Source organism: Choloepus didactylus, chromosome 9 (genome assembly GCF_015220235.1).
Source record: "Choloepus didactylus isolate mChoDid1 chromosome 9, mChoDid1.pri, whole genome shotgun sequence".
Taxonomy (NCBI): domain Eukaryota; kingdom Metazoa; phylum Chordata; class Mammalia; order Pilosa; family Megalonychidae; genus Choloepus; species Choloepus didactylus.
Window position 1 is genome coordinate 64,139,354 of NC_051315.1, and position 22,255 is coordinate 64,161,608.

At 44.1% G+C, this 22,255-nt stretch overlaps 1 protein-coding gene across 1 annotated transcript; it reads right to left on the reverse strand.

Moving 5' to 3' along the window:
• Positions 1-3,869: 3,869 nt before the first annotated feature.
• On the reverse strand, positions 3,870-18,680 carry CHRNA1 (cholinergic receptor nicotinic alpha 1 subunit). The gene is made up of 9 exons (XM_037849572.1): positions 18,514-18,680; positions 13,042-13,187; positions 12,885-12,929; positions 12,139-12,248; positions 9,905-10,100; positions 9,169-9,406; positions 5,890-6,113; positions 4,575-4,814; positions 3,870-4,253 (listed from the first exon to the last, which is right to left on the reverse strand). The coding sequence occupies exons 1-9, from the start codon at positions 18,554-18,556 to the stop codon at positions 4,122-4,124; spliced, it is 1,374 nt and encodes a 457-aa protein (XP_037705500.1). The 5' UTR covers positions 18,557-18,680; the 3' UTR covers positions 3,870-4,121.
• Positions 18,681-22,255: the final 3,575 nt, after the last annotated feature.

Here is a 22,255-nt window from a genome sequence, read left to right on the forward strand (position 1 = left end):
ACAGTTGGGGCTCCAGAGAGTAGGATATGAATGGAAACATGTGAATTCAACTTCGGATTTGCCTTTTCTTTCTGTCTAAACTAGGGTTGTTCAACGTAGACATTCTTTTTCTAGTGCTGTTCCTTATGAAAGTTCACAGCTAAATCCCAATTTCAGAATCTCTTCCTTTCCACAGCCCTCCGTGACATTCCCAGACCTTACTAACCTTTCCTTCTCTGAACACCTCAGGGTCAGCAACATGGTTACTTAGCACTCATTTGCTAGCTCATTGTTTCTTGTATGTTAGGTGAGTCTCTGGCCAGATGGTGAGCTCCTCTGGGGCAGGGCTCTGGTCTTCCACATTTAGCTACTGCAGTCCTGAGGGCTGTGCTAGTCCTGAGTAGATGCTCAGTAATATCTCGTTCTGCTGAAGTGCACTAGGGGTTCAGAATCTGCTTGGACCTAAGTTCAGCCAATTCTTAGGTCTCAGGGCCAGACTTAGGAACAGGCCAGACTTGGGCAAGATCAGAACATGCAAACTTTGTGTATTCATTCCACAAACATCCAACATGGCTAGTTTGCGTCCGACACTGTCCTGGGCGCTGGAAATGGCAAGATGAACAAGCCCTGGGTAGCAACTGACAAAGAGTATGGAAAAAGTCCTGAACTTTGAGTCAGAAGAGGTCAAGTACCAGTTCTGGGTTTGTTTGTGTTTTTCCTCTCTTCTCTTTCCAGCCCTGCTTAAAAGTTTTTGTTTTGAAATAATTTTAGCTTTACAGAAAAGTTGCAAAGATCATTCTGAGAGTTCCTGTGTACCCTCCACCCAGCTTCAAGTAATGTTAACATAGCCAAGGAAACTTGTCAAAGTTAAGCCATTAAAACTGGTACAATACCATTAAATGGATGACAGACTTTATTTAGATTTCATTGACTTCTGCTGATGTCCTTTTCCTGTTCTAGGATCCAATCCAGGATGCCATGTAGAACAGTTCTACATTTATTAGTTGAGACACTTGTGACACTCTCCTCTCTGAGCCTCAGTTTTCTCATGTGCTCAAAGGGAACAGTGAAAACAACAACCTCTGTTCACAGGGTCATGGTGTGGATTGAACGGGATAGAATAGGTGGAAGCATTTTGTGAGCTGTAAAGCTTCATGCAATTGTAAAAGATTATTACTGAAGCCCGACCGTTAGCCAGCTGGTCTCCCTGGAGTCTACCTGATGTCGTGCGCGTCCTGCTGACCCCACCTACCCGTGGCCACTGGAATGAGGCTGTCTCCCAGGCCTGCCCTGGCCAGAGGACTGCTGGTGCTCCAGGAACACAGGTTGATGGGGGTGGGGGGCCTAACCTGATTGACCCAGAGCTTTGGCCTTTGACAGTGCTTTCTCCCAGTGTTTTCTGTGTATTTGAAAAGCTCCATCAGCTGCTAGCAGCTTCAAGCTTTGGGGTGGAGAGAGGTTGGAGGTTACAGGCTCTCCTGTCTCCCAGGACATTTGAAATGACCACTTGAAATGCCAGCAAGTCACAGCGGAGGAGCAAAATATGAGTTGGCTCAGCTGCTTTTCAGTTCTCTCCGGGTTGGGGGTAGGGGAGGGATGGTGGGTTGAGTGTTCAGGGGTGAAGTTCTGAGTCTATTTGGGGAGACTGCAGGAGACTAAATCAGCACGCCCCTCTCCACTCCTGCCTCCTTCTGTGACTTCTCAGAAGGATTCCCCACTTACCCTCACTCTATCCTGGTTAGTGCTCACAGGGGGTACAACAGTGGCTCCCAAGTGATGTGTCCAAGCCCTAAGCCCTGGCACCTGTGTATGTAAACTCATTTGGAAATAGAATCTCGGCAAATGTAATTAAGTTGAGGATCTTGAGATAAGATCATCCAGGATTAAGGGTGAGTCTAAATGTAGTGATGAGTGCCCTTATGAGAGGCAGGAAAGAGGATACAGAGACACAGGGAAGAAGACCATGAGAAGATGGAGGCAGAGCTTGGAGTTACTCCTATAAGCCAAGGACCACCCAGGGTTGCCAGCAGCCTCCGGGAGCCAGAGGGAGGCGGGGAACAGATTCTCCCTCCAAGCCTCCGGAAGGAGCCATCCCTATCAACACCTCCATTTCTGACTTCTGGCATTGAGGACTGTGAAAAAGTAAATTTGCTTTTTCAAGCCACCCAGTTTGCGGTAATTTGTTACAGTGGCTGCAGGAAACCAACATAGTGCCCCCCATCACTTCTCCCAGACTTAGGGATTTGAGCTCTGAATAACTCCAGCTTCTATTTTCAGTTTGCAAAGTTGCCCCAACAAAACATACTTTCTTGTGTTCCAGTTCATCAGATGCTCTTAGTTTCCCAAGAGACCATCCTGCTACCAGGACTTTGTGTAAGTTACATGGGGCTGGACCCTCAAAACCACCTCTGGCCCAGAGAGCTAGATGCAGCAGCTGCTGCTTCCCCTCCCATTTCACAAGGAAACTAGACCTTAACTAAGGGAAAAGATTCCAAAGATGAGAATCTTTGAACTATGGACAGTTTGGTCTAACAGCTATTTAGGGGCTGATGAAGCTACAAATTGTAACATTGTTGTCTCCACTTAGTCTCCACTTAGAACCAACCTGGTTGGCTTCCAGGACAAGGTGGTGAGAAGGGAACATGTTGGAGGGCCTCACTTGTTTCAGAATTGGGTTATTTGATGTAATGGAAACAGCATGAGAGTAGAAATTAGGAGACCTGGTTTGTCACTGACTAGCTCTGTGACCTCGAGGAAGTCACTTCACTGAGCCTTAGTTTCTCATCCATAGAATGAAGGGGGTGGATGAAGTGATTTTTAAGTGCCTTCTCTGAACCTGTAATCAGTCCTGGGATTAGGAAGCAGCACATTCAGGTCCTGAACCTTTTAGTTTACTCTTAAATGAAGTCACTTGGCCTGCCATGGGTGTGAGACGGGGAATTGCATGGAGAAGTAGATTGAAACCACCTTGGCTCAGACAGACCACCTCACAGTGCACTTCACCTCTCTCCACCAGTACCAACACGGGTCAGATGCATTCTGGGCATCCAAAGGCCATTAGTGAGATACACAGTTTCTCATTCTGGGGTAAACTATTTGCCAGAATGGTTTGAAGGTTGCTATAGAGAAATGAAATTGTTTTCTCTCTTACTTCTCCAGAATTTTAGAAGCAGTGGCGTATGCATACATTTCTGGTTCCATTTATAGCACTAGAGTCCCAAATATGATTGGGGTAAAGATTGAGGTTAAGGTAAAGCAGAAAGCTTAACTGGGAAGGCAGAAAGATGGCTGACACTAAGACAGAAACTCTAGAAAACACTGACCAGAATTACAGAATGTCCATGGAAGGGGTGGTCGGGAGAGCAAGTGAGTAGATGAACTGCCTCAGATCCAGCTGCTTTGGAATCTGAAAGTCTGTGCTCAAATCTCTATTCTTCTACTTCCTAGTTTGGGTAACAAACTTAACCTCCTTGAGATTCAGTTTGCTCATTTGTCAAATAGGGACATTATGAGAGTTATGAGGCTGAAATAAAGCCATGCATGTGAGGTGATTTTCATAGTGCCTGGACCCCACACTCAATACCTGTTAGGCTCTGTTTTCCCTCAAACCCTGGGCATCAAATCAAGGTGCCATCTTTAGACTGGAAAATTCTTCCTTCACCTCCCAGTTCCAGAAATCTACTTTAAACCATGGGTTTTAATGCAGTTTGCATTTTGGTGGCCAATCTGGAACTTATCTCGTTTCCTTTATACTGCTTCCTATCTCTCCAAACCAAATGCTTTATCTACTTGGGACTGGTAGGTGGAGTTTTCCTAGTAGGTACAAAACTGGCTCTTTGTTTTAAAAAAATAAGAATAACATCATACTGGGCAAAAATCTTCCAGAAACCTTTGGAAAGGAATACTTCTTTTATTTTCATTAACTGAAAAGGGCTCACTCTTCAGGTTGGTTGGCAAGATTGAAAGGAGAAGCAGTGGGAAAACATTCTGAGGCCATAACCTTATGTAAATATAAATCATTATCATTAATTACAAATGCAAAAAATTAAATGGTTGATCAATGAGAGTGTATTAAAGTGGACAAATCTTTGTCTGCTCTTGGCAGGTCCGGGGGCAGAGCGAGGCTCAGCTCAGCTTTCTGCTCATCCTTGCTGATTCAATTCAATGAGCCGACCCGCAAACACAGCCAGGGTTCCGATGATACAAACCAGCATGAAGACCCCGAGGAGAATGTGATCCATCACCATGGCCACGTACTTCCACTCCTCGGCCGCCTGGGAGAGAGGAGAGTGTTAGAATTTCTTAAAGGTAGTGATTGGTCTTACAACATTCATGCTACCCATCATCTATGGGCCTTTCTGTTTGTAGATCTTGAAGCTCTCTGCAGCCATTGGCTGGCATCGTGATCTTTATTTTTTGAAGAGATGGTTCAGAATGTGATGACTTACCAAGGTGGCCTAAAGGGGGTCACTAAGGAACATCTTAGATTCCTCTTGAATGTCAACCTACCTGTCAAGCCAGACTCATGTGTCTGAGCCCATGCATTTATTTGACCATTTAAAACAGAGATGTGGCTTTGCAGCCGTGAAGCTCACGTTATTGGACTCCTGATCTGACTTCATGGTCTCTGCTATGTATTTCACGCCCTCGATGGCACTCTTCACCTCCGGGTGCTTGATCAGCGGAGAATGGAAGCCCATGGGTGGGGGCCCTGGCTTCCCAGAAATGTCAGAAATATCGATGTCTTCTGTAAAAATCTTTTTGTCTTGTTTTTCTCTGGATGGTCTTTTCATTGTGGAGAAAAACATGATATTTGGGATAGTGTCGATAAAAACCTAACATAAAAAGGAAATCCATGTATGAGAATTATTGTCAGGAGAACAAGCATCAGATTCTGTTTTTTAACAAGCAGCATGACTTTGGACAATTCACTCAATTTTTCTGGGCTCAGCCTCCCTGTCCTGAAGGTAAGAAGACTATACCATCCTGCAATTTTGATGATTCTGTAATGCAAGCAATTGGCCACAGGAGGGAGCCTAAGTGCGGCTCTCGGAAACTAACGCAGCTGAAGCTTCAGGAGCCCCTGACCGCACTGGCTTCTTCGCAGGCCCTAGCAATGTGTTCTCATGGTCATACGGTTAAAGAAATTCTCCCTATCCCCCCAGAATATTCAGCTTCAGGCTCCATAAAACAGCTAGATTGTTTTCTTCTGTTTCTTGTTCCTGAAGAAACCATCACAGATATTGCCAGGAGTCCCCTAGTTGGCTTTATAGAAACAGGGACTGTTAATCTCCTCCCAAAAGCGTACATTGAAGGCAGGAGTTTCTCTTGTCAATTCCTGACAAGTCTTTTGCATTCCACACAAAATACCCTGGACTTCAGTGTCTCTGTGAAGTTTTACCAGATACTGGCATATTTGAAGTGTTATTTTAAAATTCCACCATGTAAGCATTTGAGACCCAGTTCCTCACTAAACTCACTTTTTTTACAATCTCTCATCAAGCCCCTCCCACCCCTCCCATCTCAAGTGCTTTTCCTAGTTCTCAATAGATGATTTGACCAGCAAAAAAAAACAAGGTGGAAAACATACACACAGAAATCTCAAGAATTTCATAAAATTTGAGTAAAAACACAGTGGATGTATCCTTCTTCTCTCATCAAAGAGATTCTTTAAGCTTGAATTTGGGGAGGGATTTGTTCGTTCCGTTTTTCTTCTCTCCCTGAAAGGCTGCTTAACATGATTTATTTATCTCTGGAAAGAGGCCAAAGAAAGTCCCTTCCCCGCATCCCCTCAGAAACGGCTTTCAGTTCCTCAATACCCTCAAGTGTGGGCTGGGATTGCACGGTCCGCCTTGAAGGGGGTCCTGTGCGCGTCCCGAGCGGCGGGCACGGCCTGCGGGCCCCGCTCACCTTGCGCACCCACCCGGGCATGACGTGCGTGCTGGGGGAGCGGTGGTGCGTGTTGATGACAATCACGGTGATGATGATGGACGCGATGACGAACACCATGGTGAACAGCATGTATTTCCCGATCAAGGGCACGGCGCTGGAGGTGGAAGGGATCAGCTCCACGATGACCAGCAGGAACACGGTCAAGGACAGTAAGACAGAGATGCTCAGAGTCATCTTCTCTCCTGGAAAGACAACGACCAGAAGAAACATGACCACCCAGAAACCCAAGGGTGAGAGGAACATGACCGGCATGTCCTCAAAGCATTGCTCCGGACTCCTGGATTTTTTCCTGCAGGAATTCCTAGGTGACCTTGGCACCTTGACTCTGCTTGCTATAGCAAGTGGGAGGCATTTCCTTGCTCCTTTATCTCATGCCACAGAATTCTGTTTCTTGGTGGAACCCAGGGTAGGGAGGGTTCTGGAGCAGCAAGCTATGCCTGGGGTAGCAGTTTTTCCCTCTTCATGAAACTGAGCCACAGCCTGGCCTACTCGTTGCCCAGCAGATGGATGTGCAGCCCAGAAGTACACATATAGTTTTCTCATGATGGGAGCTAGTGGCAAAACCAAAAATGAGAAAAGTGCGAAATCTGCAAAATCAAGGAGTTCTCCCTGGCATCCCAAGCAATCTGCTACCAAGAAGCTCACACCATGACTTTCAGCTAAGAGGAGTCTGTCTTCTCAATTATTTCTTGTTTATTTGGTTTCCCACCCCCCACCCCCACCCCACCCTCACACTCCCACCCCCACCCCTCCCACACAATAAGGGAATGGAGAGCCTTCCCACCTCCACCTCTTTCTTCAGGCCCTATAATTTCAGGGTGAATAATAAGTCCCTGTTGGTTGGGCAAGTATGGCAAGCAGGAAGGTCAGGGACTGAATAGCCCTGGGGTATTTTTTTGTGTGGGGATTGGCCTTTTAGATTCAATAGAGAACCTCTGGAAGGGACTGTCCGTGGGCTGGTGGTGTGTTCTTGGGAAACTTTTAGGTTGCCCTGCTTTCCAGGATGGAGATTTTTCTTTTTTCTCTCTCTTTTTTTCATTGTGGTAAAATATACACAACTTAAAATTTACCATTTAATCATTTTTATGTGTGTAATTCAGGGACATTAAGTACATTCTCAATAGTATAAAACCATCATCACAATTTCCAGAACTTTTTCAGGATGGAGATTTTTTTTAACCAGTAAATAATTTATTAACCACTCCCATTTGCTCTCTTACTGACAACTTTCTTCCTTAAAAAACTTTTCCTTCCTTCCTTCCCCCGTGGGCTAATGCAGCCTGCAGATATCTGTGTTCAGTAATTACTGAGCTCATCTACCACTCTCCCTGGATAATGTCAGGGAAGCTTTTTTTTTAAATTTTTTTTAACTTTTTGTTTTGAATTATTTTCAAACTTATAGCATAGTTACAAAAATAACACACACCCCCATACCAAGAACTCCAACATACCCCTACCTCACCTCCCTGATACCAGATCCACCAATTTTAATATTTTGCTACATTTGCCATATCATTTTATCTATCTATCCCTCCATCCATCCATTTTGTGAACACTTGTATGTAGGTTGTACACATCAAACTCCTTGAACACTTAATACTGCCATGTACATTAAGGAAGCTTTTTAATGACAAGCCACCATGAGGAGCAGCTCACAGACACTTATTATCAGGCTCTGAGTGGCAATCTTGCTTGGATGATTACATGAGTTACAACAACCCACCCAGGTAAGGCTTCCAAAGGATTTACGGAGCAGCCCAGGAATGACAGAGCTGGTTTTCTGCCCTGGGCATGCGCCAGTTTCACAAACAAGCATACCAGATTTAATTTCTTCACAAAATTTCTTCCCTAAAGCCCTTTCTGAGTTTTCTAATCAAATTTCCTTCATTCCTGCAGCTCCTTGGGCCAGCCACTGAAGGTGCAAAGATGAGCACAGTTCTTTATTGGCCTTCAAGGAATTTACACTCTGTGAGGTTGAAGCAAAATTGTAAACCAAGAAGCAAAATAAAGAAAGACACCAGAAGTGAAATATATATAGGATACTATGTGGATGCAAAAAAGAAATCATCCATTCTACTTGGGTGGTTAGGAAAGCCTTCAAAGGGAGGTGATAAAGTGAAAAAGAAGACAGAATTTTAAGTGTGAAATATTTACCAAGTTACATCAATGTTCCTGATTAATAATAATAATAAATAACATTTGTCAAGCACTAGTGCGGTCATTGTTCTAAATGCTTTGCAATCATTTAATCTTTGTAGCAACTCTGGTTCGTTTCCATATTGTTCTGACTGTTTTCTATATTCAGGTTAAGAAGCTTCACTTGATTAAAAGTTAAAAAAGTATTTGTATGTGTGGTCATTTGTTCAAAAATGAGTACAATCAGTAAACATACACTCTGTGGGCTTGAGGCTCCTTCTGACATCTCTGCCACATAACAGTTGCTCAACAAATCTCTGTTGAATGAATGAATGAATAGCCCTTTTCCCTGAATTTAAACTTTCAAAAAAATCATTTTGATCTAATTGTTACCTGTCATACATTTGAGGACTGTCTGTGCCATCTTTTTTTTTCCCTTTGTGTCTGCCATAAATTGTTTATGAGCAGTGACTGGCTACAGGCCTATGTGTGCCTGTCCCCCCTCTTCTGTAGGTTGTTAGTGTTTGATGAAATGTTGTCACAGATATGATTGTCCAGAAGGAAGTCAGTCAGTGGTCCTGGCTATGTGAGGCAGAATTGCCTCTTTGGAGGTATGGTCTCATGTATAAAGATGCTGCTTTCTGGAAAACAGACATGCAAAAGGGATTTCAGGTGGAGAGAGCAGTGGGTAAGAGAGGCAGGACCAGATTAGTCAGCAGCTGGAGAGCAGCTTTCTAGGGGCAGTGGGCATGAGGAGGGTCTGGGATCACTACCTCCCCCAGCATGGGGCTGGGCACACAGTAGGTATTCAGCAAGGAGTTATTGCCGGTTAATTCACTTTTGCTCAAGCAGTTTATGCACATCTTCAGGGTCAAGCTCAACTCCCTGCCTGTGTTGTATGCCTGCTCCAGCTGGCGTCTCCTTCCACAGTGAGTTTGGCAGCTGCACGTGGCCACTCAGTAACCACGTGTTCCAGATCACCATGATTTGGAGCTGGCTGCCTGTATTTGTTTGTTAGCAAGTGGTTATTTCTGGTTTTCCCCAAAATAGCAGCACAAGACCCATCAGCGTTACAGCAGCAGTCATGGCAACTGCACCTACCTGAGTCTGTGGGCAGGTAGAACACCAGGCCGGTTAGGAAGGAGAAGAGCAGGCAGGGAATGATGACGTTGACGATGAAGTAGAGGGGCAGGCGCTGCATGATGAAGTGGTAGGTGATATCCAGGTAGGGGGTGCTGGGGCAGCAGGCATAGAACACCCAGTGCTTCCAGCCCCGGGACTCCTTGATCACCCATTCCCCACTCTCCATGAAGTTGCTCAGGTCCGGCTGGTCGCTTTCCTGAGAAGACGGAAGGAGGTTTTGAAATCCCAGCCAAGGCACCCTGAGGAGGGGCAGGGTTTCGTAATCAGCTGTAATAAGGCACCAGATTCCAGCTCTGTCTGTCACATACCCAGATGGGACCCTGGGTCTCTTCTGTTTTGGGGTCTTAGCTTCCTTGCCTATATAGTAAAGGGGTTTGGACTATTGAGATCCTCTTTTTGGTTACACATTCAAGTGTGTTTCTAAAATTGAGTGATGCTCTAGCCCCAGCCCAGATTGATTAAATTAGAATCCCTGGTACTGAACTTGAGCGGGGGGTGGGGGGGGTGGGGGGGGATGTCTTCATTAAGTACAGGTGGTTCGTGTATGTGCTGCATCAAGATTCTTCTCAACCATTTGAGAACCATCAGACTAGATGATTCCCAAAGTTCTAACAGGTGCCGAGAGCCTGACATTAGAGGGGCCTGCATCACACTTTTCCTGAATCTGACCTCATCACACGAGGTCACAGCGTACCGGGTAGATGGCCACCACGGAGCCATCGTAGGTCCATGTGCCCAGCTTCATGCTGCAGTTCTGTTCATCAAAGGGAAAGTGGGTGACGATGATCTCACAGTAGCTTTTGAAGATGGCTGGAGGTGTCCATGTGATATGCCCAGTGTAGTCCAGGAGCACTTTGGTGAATTTGACAATGGCAAAGTCACCGTCCGCACTACAATTGGGAAAAAAGAGGACAAGGCTCCAGGTAACAGATGAACCTTCAGTTTTGCTTGGGGACTTTAACAGGAGACAGCTGTTAATTAGTCAGGTGCTAATTATAGACGCTTTCTTTCCTGCAGTGTTGCTTTTTATTTATCGCAATGTTTCATTCCCCAAATTTGTCTGATAATAAGAATCACTGGGTGATTGTTTAAAATACAGATTCCTGGTCACCACCTCAGCCTTGAATCAGAATATCTGGGGAAGAAACTGGGAATCGACATTTTAAAGAAACAACAGATAACATGCATCCATTGTATCCCAGATTTTTTTTCCTTTCCTCAGTAATTTTTGTATTGTTGATCTCCATCTATCCCTTCCCTGATATACTTTGAGGGTTGACTGGGAAAAAAGCAGAAATTTTTAATAAAATTTTTAATAAAAATAGAATGAGACAGTGACTCATTCTGTCCCAAGCAGGTTTAGGAAGGGGTCTATTATTCTTTTAAGAACTATTTAGAACTAAATGGGCCCCAAACTCAGATGTCCCCAGGACCAGACAGGGGAAGGATGTGTGAGGTTTGAAATTGAGAAAGGAGACATCTCTCATCTAAGGAAGGTACCACCACCCAGCTCTGCCCATGGGGTCCCTGTGGGAGCAAAGGCCCAATGTCACCAGATATTTGGATTCTTCAGGGGAAGCTACAAATCCAGATTTTTAAATGCAAATTTTCTGGAAATTTTAATGTTGGCTTTTTATAGGGAGGCTAAAAAATCCAAATTTTAATGTGATATTTCCAGATTTTCAAATGTCAGCAATGATTTCACATTAAAAAAAAACAGTCATGGTAGGTGCTAAAAAAATAGAAATAAGCCACATCTGCAGGCCTTATTCAGCGACAGTTCACGCTCTTGTAAACAGCCTGTCTTCAGGGGCTTGGCAGAGAGCATGGAATTAGAACAAGTCTTAAATGAGTGGGGTGGGGTCTGCCTTGGAATTTGGGGGACCTAATAGCATGTTTGGCCTTCACCTCATAATGCAAGAGATTTTCTTCCTGGAATTTTTCCAGCGTGAGTCTCTTTATCCAGAAAACTATGAGGGTTTGGACACACCCCAACCCACCCCTACCCCCACCCCCAGCCCAAAGAGCCCAGAGAGGGCCACAGGATTGTTGAAGGCCCTCTCTGTAAGCAGGAAAAGCAGGGGTCTCTCCCCTCCAGGGTATTCCTGAGTGAGCGTGTCAAAAGGGCCAGAGGATTTCAATTGCTTCCCTCAGATTCCTACTGAACAAGAAACTTAGATCTAACACAAGACACTCAGCTTTATCAGAGTATCCAAAAAGGTTACACAAATGATTGCGTAATTTGGCTCGAGCTTGAATCCCAAGCATAATTGGAAAATACGTTGTAGAAAATCACATTTTGGGAGGGGCAACCTTAAAGGGTATCGTTTTCCTTCAAGAGCCTCACCACCTTTGCTGGTAGCTGTGCTAGAACGCACAGCCCGGTCTCCCCCAGACACACGTTGCATAATGAACATTCCCTGACAAATGAAGGGCGTACGATAATGAACGTGTCATTAAATCAGAGTGTCTTGAATCACATTATAATTTCACAACATGCAGGCTGTCACGGAGCCCAGTGGAGGGGGTACGCAGGTGTCCCCGGCCATCAGCCGTGTGCCGTGTCCTGGGATGACTGCAGGATGCAACGGGTGACAACCCCGGGAAGCTCACACCTACTGGATAGGGAGGACATATCATTCCAAAGAACTCAATTATCTGAAGTTTGGGCTCCTTGGATGGTTGCCATACACCCTTCAGGAGCTTTCGGGAATTAAATGCCCCCCTCCACCCTATGGCCCTGATTCAATTTTGCTCTGATAATTGTTTCTATTCATAACAGGAGACACCATATGGCACCCCTGCATGTCAACTTGGCTTTTGGTTTTGCAGGTTATTTAATGTTAACAGCAGTGAGAAGCCTGTGGAGCAAGGCAGCCCCTTCCCTAGTGCCAGGGAACACAGCCACCCCCTGACCGTTGTACTCACTTATTATAGAGCACCAGGTCCGGGTGCCAGATCTTTTCGGAGGGAATATGAATTTTTTTCACACCACCATAGTCATCTGGATTCCATTTTAGGTTGTAATCCACCCATTGCTGGAAACAAAGACATTTAGCTACAAAAAAGCTGAAAGCATTTTTTAAAATTCTAGGGTTCTCAAGAGCTCTGATGGGCCTGGTGATTCAGACATTGACAGAATTGTGCTACTGTAAAAAAGGTTGGATTCAGAATTCAGCTTTCATTTTAGTAAATGATAACAGCACACATTAAATAGCACTGGCCGTGTGAAGGTGCTGCTCTGAGTGCTTTGTCTGTATTGACTCATTTCGTCCTCACAACAATCCTACGACCCCATTTTACAGCTGAGGACACGAAGGCACCTCAAAGGTCACACAGCTGGGAAGTGGCAGGTGCACCACACCACACTGCCCCCTGGGCAAGGAGAATGACCCTAGGACCCTCTAACAGGCAACAGCACTTTACAAATTTATTATATATTTTCCTGTATTATAAAAATAATATATGCCCAATGTAGCAAATATGGATAACCCAGAAAAAGCCCAAAGTCAAAGTCAAAACAAAACCAAAAACCTGACCCATAATCCCACTGCCTCAAAATCTTCACTTTCAACATTTTGGTTATATCCCTGTTACCCAAATTGATTTCCTCTGGGCCCAGGTTAATTTTCAGGATGAATAAAAGCAATACAGTTTGCAACCATCTGAGTTACCTGTTTCAGACGAACGTTGGTTGTCACAATCTGATTTACTTCATCCTGAAAAAAGGTAAGGTGGCATCTTTAGGGGGTAGAGAGGGGAGCTGAGGAGGAGAGGCCCCTGAATTGAAGGCATGGATGCCGGGGGGGACTCAGAGTGCCATTATCTCACCACGTTGATGAGCTGTATCAGCTGCAGGCCCACGGTGACCTCCACGGCCTTGCGATGGTCTTCCACTGGGCGCACCACGCTGTTGTAGTCTTCAAATAGCTTCGCCACTAGGCGAGTCTCATGTTCAGAGCCCAGGACAAGGCCAGCTGAGACAGCAAATAACACATAGGCTGTCAGATTCTGCTCCCTGCCCACCCCCCCATGCTCTAAAATGAGCTGAAGCATAACCAGCTAATGGAAGGATAGAGCCCACCATGTTGAAGGGCTCCCTAATGCAGCCATTATTGTCTGAAATTCCCTTCCAAGCACAGCTGCTGCTGTGGTCCCTTCCCAGGTAACAGTGGTGTGTACCAGATTATCACAACAGTTGTACTTTGGACAGGTGACATTCCTTAATATGGCCTCTGGTGGAATCAAATTTGCTAAGAACATGCACACATAAGAAGAAACGTCTACACAAAAGCCAGTCTCAGTATTTCAGAGTCATGTCCTGGTGTAAAGAAATCTTGGACTGGCTGGCCTCAGATCGCATGATGCCATGAACGGCCAAAAAAATCAGTGCTGGTTCATAGCTACTAGAGTGGCCATAGTAAAAGAAACCGGAAAATAACAAGTGTTAGCAAGGTTGTGGAGAAACTGGAACCCTCATATGCTGCTGGTAGAAATGCAAAATGGTACAGCCGCTGTGGAGAATAGTTTGGCATATCCTAAAAAAGTTAAACGTAGAATTACCATATAACTCAACAATTGCACTCCTAAATATATATCCAAAGGAACTGAAAACAGGTATTCACACAAAAACGTGTATGTGAATGTTCATAGCAGCACAATTCACAATAGCCAAAAGGTGGACACAACTCAAATGTTGATCAACAGATGAACAGATAAAACAGACTGTGGTATAGCCATACAATGCAAAGCTCCTCAGCCACAGAAAGGCATGAAACAGTGATACACGCTACAACAAGGATGAACCTAGACAATATTATGCTCAGTGAAAGAAGCCAAATAGAAAAGGCCACGTATCGTATGATTCCATTTATATGAAATATCCAAATAGGCAAATCCATAGAGATAGAAAGCATGTAAGTGGTTGCCAGAGGGAGGAGTAGGGAGTGACTGCTCAATGGGTACAGGGTTTCTGTTTGGGGGGACGAAAACGTTCTGAAACTAGATAGTGGTTGGTCGTACAACATTGTGAATGTACTAAATGCCACTGAATTGTACACTTTAAAGTGGTTAAACAGTAAATTTTATATTATGTATATTATATCACGATAGAAAAAACTGATGCTGGCAAATGCATGTCCCAGTTAAGTTGTTAAAAGAGAAGGAAAATCATTTTCTTAGTTGACTTGGGTTTGGGGCTTCTATTTGGAGCATGAGTGATTCCAAATTTTCTTTTCTTTACTACGTCTTCCTCCAGATCTGAGAGCAATATCATCTAATTCTCTCAGTGCTCACAGCCCTTTATGTCCAATATATTATTCTGTCCTCACTAGCCTCAGGTGAGGCAGGTAGACCTTACCTGAGATTCAGAGAGGTTGGAGGACTTGCCCAGGACCATGCGGTTGTAAGGACAAATCTCACTTTGGAACCCTGCTGTTTACCGTGCAGACCTTGCTCTTTTGTTTTGTTTTGTTTTCCTTTTTTCTTAACTGTAGGATTATTTGTTAGAAAAGTTGCAAGTTTACAGAAAAATCATGTAGAAAATACAGAGTTCCCACATACTCCCATTACCCCCGTTACTAACACCTTGAGTTAGTGTGGGAACTTTGTCAAAATCAATGAAAGAATATTATTATAATTGTACTATTAACTATAGTCCTTGGTTTACATTAAGGTTCACTGTATTGTACAGTCCTACATTTCTAAAATTTTTATTTTAGTAACACATATACAACTTAAAATTTCCCCTTTTAACCACAATAAAATATATCGACTCTGTGTACCACTATTCCTATGAGAAAATATGTTCTGAATTCCAACAAATGCCTTATGAAGGATGTTTGTAACTCAAGTCTTAACACGGATTGGGGACTGCCTGCTGAGGGTTGGGAGAGGAAGTAGATACAGGATGCATGTGCCCTGATTCATGCAACCAGATCTCCTCTTTCCGCAAGTGATTGCTGAGGCCTCCGTACCTTCTCCCTGGGCCAAGAAAGCTTAAAAATGGGATGAGTGAGGTGCTTTCCCATTTTGTCCAGTGGTGTTAGCCTCCAAGACAGGTCATTACTTTTTAAAATTATTTTTCTCCTTGGGTCCTAAATTCGGAAGAGTCTGTCGAAATAATTAAGTAAAAATTACTTTTCCTATCTTTATTAATAGCTAACACATACAGCTTGCTATGCACCAGACACCTTTCTAAGTGCTTTATATACACCAACTCTTTGCATCTTCACAACTGAGTGAGGTAGGTATTATAATCGCCCTCATTACAGGTGAGGAAACTGAAGCCCAGAGAGGTTAAGTGACTTGCCCAGATTTTATAAATGGTAGAGCCATGATTTGAACACAGATTCCAGCTCTCAAGCACTATTTTCCACAAGCTTTCATTCAGAACTTTGGATCAACTTGAAATAACCCACATTACTCAGTGAGCTGGGGGGATTATAAACTGAGGCCCTCTGACTCCGGGGCCATGTTCTTTACTACCCCCCAAAGGTAAATGTATCATTTCCATTAGGATTTTTGAAGCATTATATGTAGCTTAAATATCTTCATTGTTACCTTAATGGACTCCATGTAAGGAACCCCTGTCTCCTTTTTCCTATTTTTCCCAGGATCCAGGGAGGTCTGTGGTGCCCAGCCACTTGGAACCTTGCAAAGCTTCCTCACAGCATCTCCCTGAAACCACCTGCATTCAGGGGCCCTTCCAGGGAGTGTGTTCTCTAAAGATCCAGTTTTTGCAGCCGCCCCATCAAGCCCCTGGATGGTCACAATCCTTCAGTCCCCCCATGTCCTACTTTTCCCAGGCCTTCGCCACCCCATGCTTGGGGGATTGGCATGAACCACTGAGGCCCTTGGCTACCTTCAGGTCCTGGCAACTGGAAACAGAGTTTGAGGCTATTTGTTTGTCATTGCCCTGGGCTGCTTATTTTTAAATGACTGTTTATTCCAGTTTGACAGGAAGAACATACTAGAAAGCAATGAACAGAACAGATGGTCGGGATTACATAGCAGGAAAAATATGCAGGCCAACCCCACGGTCCACAAAGGGGACCAGAGGGCTGGGAAACAGGCACAGCCAGCACTGCAGAGATGGCTGCCTCCTCCCCTCCCACCTTAGCCAACCAACAGGGTACCTTGCTCCTTCCAGAAAAACTCCTAAGGAATTTCCAAGGAGATCCCCGTTTCTTTGAGACTGCATTGGGGTCATTTGTATTCTTTTCTTTTTTTCTCCCAAAGCAGGTAGAGTAATAGAAAAAAGTATAGTACTAGAAGTCAGGATTCTGTGATTCTCTTCCCAGCTCTAAGAAATTGGTTTGGAGAGTTGCACCATCCCATGGATTCAATGAATCAAAACAAATACTTTCTTTAAAAATGTAGGATGTAAATGAACAAACATATATAGTCAAATAAATAATACTGAATGTCTCCTACGTTAGCAAAATTATTTTGGTAATCTTTACTTAGACGATGGTGACATTAATGCATTGATCAAATATGTATTGAGTATTTATTGTGTGCAAAGCATAGTTTTAGGAACTTTTGAGATATTCAAAGGTGACTCTGACATGAATCCTGTCTTCCTACCTTCATGGAGATTGACATTTGTCATTTACATAAATAACTCCGAACAAGTTGGAATATGCCAAAAGAAAGTAGCAACAAAATACTTGGGATCCTGGAGGTTGAAGAGAGGGAAATGTTGTGATGAAAAATGCTACATAAATAGAACTGAGATCAAAGCTCTTAAGCTTAGAAATAAGCATCTGTGACATGAATGAGAATTTTGCCCATGAAGGAATGATTCCAAATAGGGGAACTCAGCCACAATTTCAAAGATATTCTTGGTTTAACCTATATTTTTATGCAGAGAGCAGCCCCCCCTGGGTTGGGCAAAAGGAATTTTGAATTGTTACCAATCACCTTGGGTAATTCTTACCTCAAGCTGAAGCTGTTTCTTGCTAGCTTTGGTTATTTCAGACTGTGTTTGCTGATTGTGCGCATAACAAATGGATTTTCCAGCTGATCACATTCCAAAATTTATATATTAACTGACCTTAGGCAGATCAGTTCATGTCTTTAAGCTTCAGTTTCCTTATAATGAAAAATTGTGTGTGTTGGACTGCTTGATCTAATTCCAGATTTTTCTGAACCACCCATGTGAATTGATACCAGCAAATTCTATGTTTGATCTAAATACATATCACATACTTCAAGACTTTTAATAGCTAAATATGCATTTTTGGAGGTCCTTGGTGCCCTAAGAGATCACCCAAGGATTTTTGTACGGAAGCATCTCATGTAAGCATTTTCATTGAGTGTGGTTTTGGCAAACACATGCATACCATTCCAGGCCAGCTTTGATTGGATCAAGTCCAAATTCCAGAGGATATGTCTTATCCAAGTTTAGTGTCTTTCCCTCAAATCTATTGAAAAAAGATTAATAATAAAGCTCTTTACCTCTTTTGCCCAAAAGGCCTCTGTTTGTCAAAGCAATGTTAGAGAAATTACAGGACATCAGCAGCCCGTCCCTCTGTTGGACGATATCACTAGTAAACTTTTACATTAGGCAATCAGCAAACGTCTCCTGTTTCTCTCTACCGGAAGTTTGGGATTCAGGATAGTGTTTCAGCTGCTGTGTTGCGAGAAATTCCAGAGTTGAATGCAGGTCAAGGGCTGAACAAGGTTTTATAGCTTCAATTCAAACCTAAACCTATATAGAGCAATGTCCTTTAAAAAGAAGTAGGTAGGAAAGCATTCTCATGGACTTTTTTTTTTTTTTAAGTTTAAAGGTTTCAAAAATTATACATTATTTCAACTATATGGAGTAAGTTTAATTACAATTATTAATAGGTTTCTCTCTCCAGCACATGTAGCTGTCAATCAATCCTCTTCATTATCAGAATGCTCCTAGGACCATGAAAGGACTTCTTAAATATACTGTTTGCAATTATAAGTTGCCACTCTAAGTCCCTATAGTTGTTCAGCTATGAAAGCAGCACCAGGACGGCAGAAGTGGTGCCGCGTCTGTTTGTATGGGTGAGTCGGATGCCAGGCACCGATGGAGGGAGAATCCTGGATATCTGCCTTGGAGCCTTTGGCCAGACAGCTCCTATCTTAATTGGGCAACATCGATCAAAATTTGTTATCCAAAATGGCAACCAAACCCAAGTTGGGAAGAAACAGAGCAGTTTCCAGTTGATGAAGCCCTCCCATTCTGGGTTTCCCCCAAAGCAGCAAGACTTTTGGTGGCCCCCATTGCTTTGGCCTCAAAGGAGAGCACCCCCTGACCCCAGCACTTACCCGAGCAGAGGCCAAGGAGCAGGAGGAGCGGCTGGGGCTCCATGGGGCTGTGGGCGCTGGCGAGGACTGGTGGCCGAGTGGCGGCCTGCGCTGCTTGCTGGCACTTGGGCAGAACGCTTGGCTGCTAGAGGGCTTGGAAAGCGAGTCTGCTCAGTGGAGCTATTGTTTCACGCCGCCACCTGTTTGCGGCAGTGACAGCTGGGCTGCCTTCAGCCCTGGAGCCCAGGGAACGCTGAGAGCCTCACACTATCTACTGGTGTGCCTCACTTTACACACTTGCCGTAGCCTTGAAAAGCTGAGTGTGAACAGCATCATACTTTAAATGTACCGTGAGTCAGGTAATAAACCTGAACCTCATCTATTTGGGTTGATTTGCTTAGGGTCATTCGGTCTGAGCAGATAGGCAGCTGTTTGTGCAAGACACTGATCACCCCAATTCATGAACGCCTGCATTCTACAAACAAGAAAATTCATTTCCTCTGGTTCAGGGTCGGGCTGAGAGCGCCTGGGGCTTTTGTGACCAAATGAACTTGAGAAGAGTGTGCTTGGGGGGAGACCGGTGTTTGAATGGGGTTTGGCTTTTAACAAAGAAAGCTTCTTCCATAAAACTGGTTTTACTGGCCCCTTGAGTGGCAGTTCTAACCCCTTCTCTGTGTCAGGCAATATCTATCCCACAGTGGGCCATTAGCTGCAGCAAATTGCCCCAGCTCCCATGTGCTATTATTCAAGTGTAACTCGGAGAGTAATTGAGAAGAAACGCATCCCACCGAGTTCAGCAGTTGCTCCAGGTTCCTGCTTTCTCCATCGTTCCTCTGCCCACTCGCACCTCAGGGAAGCAGAGAGCAGAATGCTTCAGCTTTTCTATTCCTTTGTTTTTTTGTTGTTCTTGTTTTGTTTTTTAAAAAACTAAAAACCAGCAAATAATAATGGCCCAGTCTGAGAAGTATTTTTACCCTAACTGGGTTTCTTTGCAGGGTTTGTAGAAGGAAGCAGTTATTTATCCTCTCCTGTTGGTTCCTTGCCTCCTTCCCACATTGAATCAGATGAGGAAATCTCCCTCCCCTCGGGCCCAAGGACAGCCTCCTGTTGTTCTTTTCTCCCATTTCAGTGGATCCAAACAGATGCTTAGAGAAGAGGTTTGGAGGGTGGAGGAGAGAGCTGTAAACACACATGTGACTTTGCAATGGCCATCTAGCTGGGAATACACCCCTGCCCCCCACGCCTCCCCTTGCATCTAGATGGAGCCATGTGACTGAATTCTAGCCAAGGACATGTGAGGGGAAATGTTGAGGCCTTCCTCCACAGAGCCGCTGAGGGACCCAGGCTGTCGAAAGCACTGCCACCTTCAGCGTGCGGTTTCCAAGGTTGCCCCGGGGCCATGTTCATTCCAGTTGGTTAGAGGAAGGTGAATGCCAGAGAGAGAGAGAGAGAGAGAGAGAGAGAGAGAGAGAGGAGTGAAAGATGATACCATGGGTTTTGGATTGAGCATTAGGAAGGATTTAGCTGCCCAAACTGATTTAGGGAATACTGTGGATGGAGCAGGTTTAGGCTAGGCTACAGCAGGTGGTGATTAAAGCCACAGCTAGATGGAATCAAAGGAATGATTGTAGACAGAGAAGACAGCCACCATTAGAAAAGTGGGAAGAAGAGGGGGAACAGCAAAGGAGACAGAAAAGGAGACAGGTCTGAGAGATCGTGAAGTTCTGGGAGCCAGGTGAAGAACGTGTGCAAGGAGGAGGGGACTGATGGCTGTGTTAAATGCTGGTGGAGTCCTTGAAGTGAGGACAGAAATCAGCACCGGGTTTAGCAATACGGAGGCCCCTGGTGACGTTGACAAGTGCAAAACCTGACTGCAGTGGGTTTAAGAGGACTTTACTGCAAAAGGTAACAAAGAAATAAGGTGATAGCTGGTGGGGAAGGGGAGTAAATAGAGTTGTGTGGTTTTGTGTGTGTGTGTGTGTGTGTGTGTGTGTAGGATGGGAGAAATAATGGCATGTTTATATGATGATCATTGATCCAACAGTAAAGAGCAAAAATTAATTATGTAGTAGTAAGCTGACAAAAAAAAACATAAAAATACTTTTGAAAATGGAATTTACTACATATACTTTTCTATAACCTGCAAAATATAAAATATATAATAAACAAGTTCCCAGTCAAACAATGTTGCTCTAGAATTTCATTTTTAATTGCTTCAGAATATCTCTTTTTTTTTTTGAGTGCACCATAATTTGTTGAACCAATCAATTCTTATTGGACACTTGTTTGGTTCTCTTTTTACCTTTTTTTTTTTTTTTAACTTTTATAAACAATCCTGCAGTGGACATTCTTATACACATAAATTGGCCCAATTTTCTGATTGTTACCTTAGGCTACACTCTTAAAAGTGGAATTGCTGGGTCAAGAAGGAAAATTTTAAAAATATTTTACTGCCTATCAAACAGCCCAAATCTGCATTTCAGAATCAACCAAAGCCATTTAGACCTACCCTTATCACAGTTTTATTTTTCTATGACACCAATCACGGTTGTGTACTGTTACATTTATTGGTGTCATTATCTGATTAACATCTGTCTCCCCTCTTAGACTGCAAACCAGGGAGTGCAGAGACAGTGCGTGATTTTCTCACTGCTCTGTCCCCAGCATTTGGCCCAGAGTCTGGCACATAGAATGCACTCATTAAAAAACTGTTTTTGCATGAATGAATGAATGGAAGAGCCTAATTCAATGAATAGGGTGGAAGATCCCACTGGATAATGTCATATTGAGATAAAACAAGGTGTGACTAGAAATCACCCCACCCTGTGCCAGGAAAGGTATCTTGTATATAGTTTCCAAAGTACTTGTAATCATTAATTTAAACAATGCATGAATGACACGTATCATGAAAAGCTCACTCTCTTGTATGGCTTAACAAATGGAATAGTCGTGGCTCCTCCCAAAGTTACTTCCTTATGGGAAACAGTTGGGGGTCTGCATTTTGGCACGACTCCCAGCAGCCTCTTGGCTTCTTAGCCAAGGCTCCCATGTCCTGCATCGGGTGCCTGAGTCCATCGGCCAGCAGGTGGCAACAGACCATTATTAAAGTGGTGATGGAGCCTGAGGCCCTTCCCGGACTGGGCGGCTCTCCGTCTGCTTTCCCCTTAGGGGAATCTAACTGAAAGCGCCCAGCAAGCCAGCCCAGCGAGTCGCCTGTCCCGGGGAGGGGAAGCCCTGGAGCAGGAGTGTCCTTTTGGAAGAATTGAGATATAGGGACCAGCTCTCAGTCCCCGAGAGCGTTTCCACATTTACAGAGTTTACAAGTTGGGGAATCCATACTGAATAGTTCAAGAGCCAAGTGAAATTCATTTGAAAATCTGGACTCTTCAAGCTGTGAGATTTTATCCTGTTCACATCGACTGATCTGCCTCTGTCATTGTCTCAGCTTGTCTGGAATGGTCAGCTTCTTTTTATTCCAGTGTTTTCAGCCAACCTCAGTGCCCTGCAGTTGAGGCTGATAGTTTTATAGCAATTGTTGTATTTGTGATCGCCGGCTTACACACACACTTCTTATCACATGCAAAGGTTGCTGCCCACTCACCAGGGGTCCAAGGCGACCTTGGTGCTGTTTTTTCTAGTGGCAGGATGAATTTCCCCCCATTTGCCTTTACCCTCTCCTTTTTTCTCTTGAAACTTATGGAGATCCTGCTGTCTACTATTTAATCCTCATGGCAACCAGTGAGGCGGGTGATATGTGTAACTT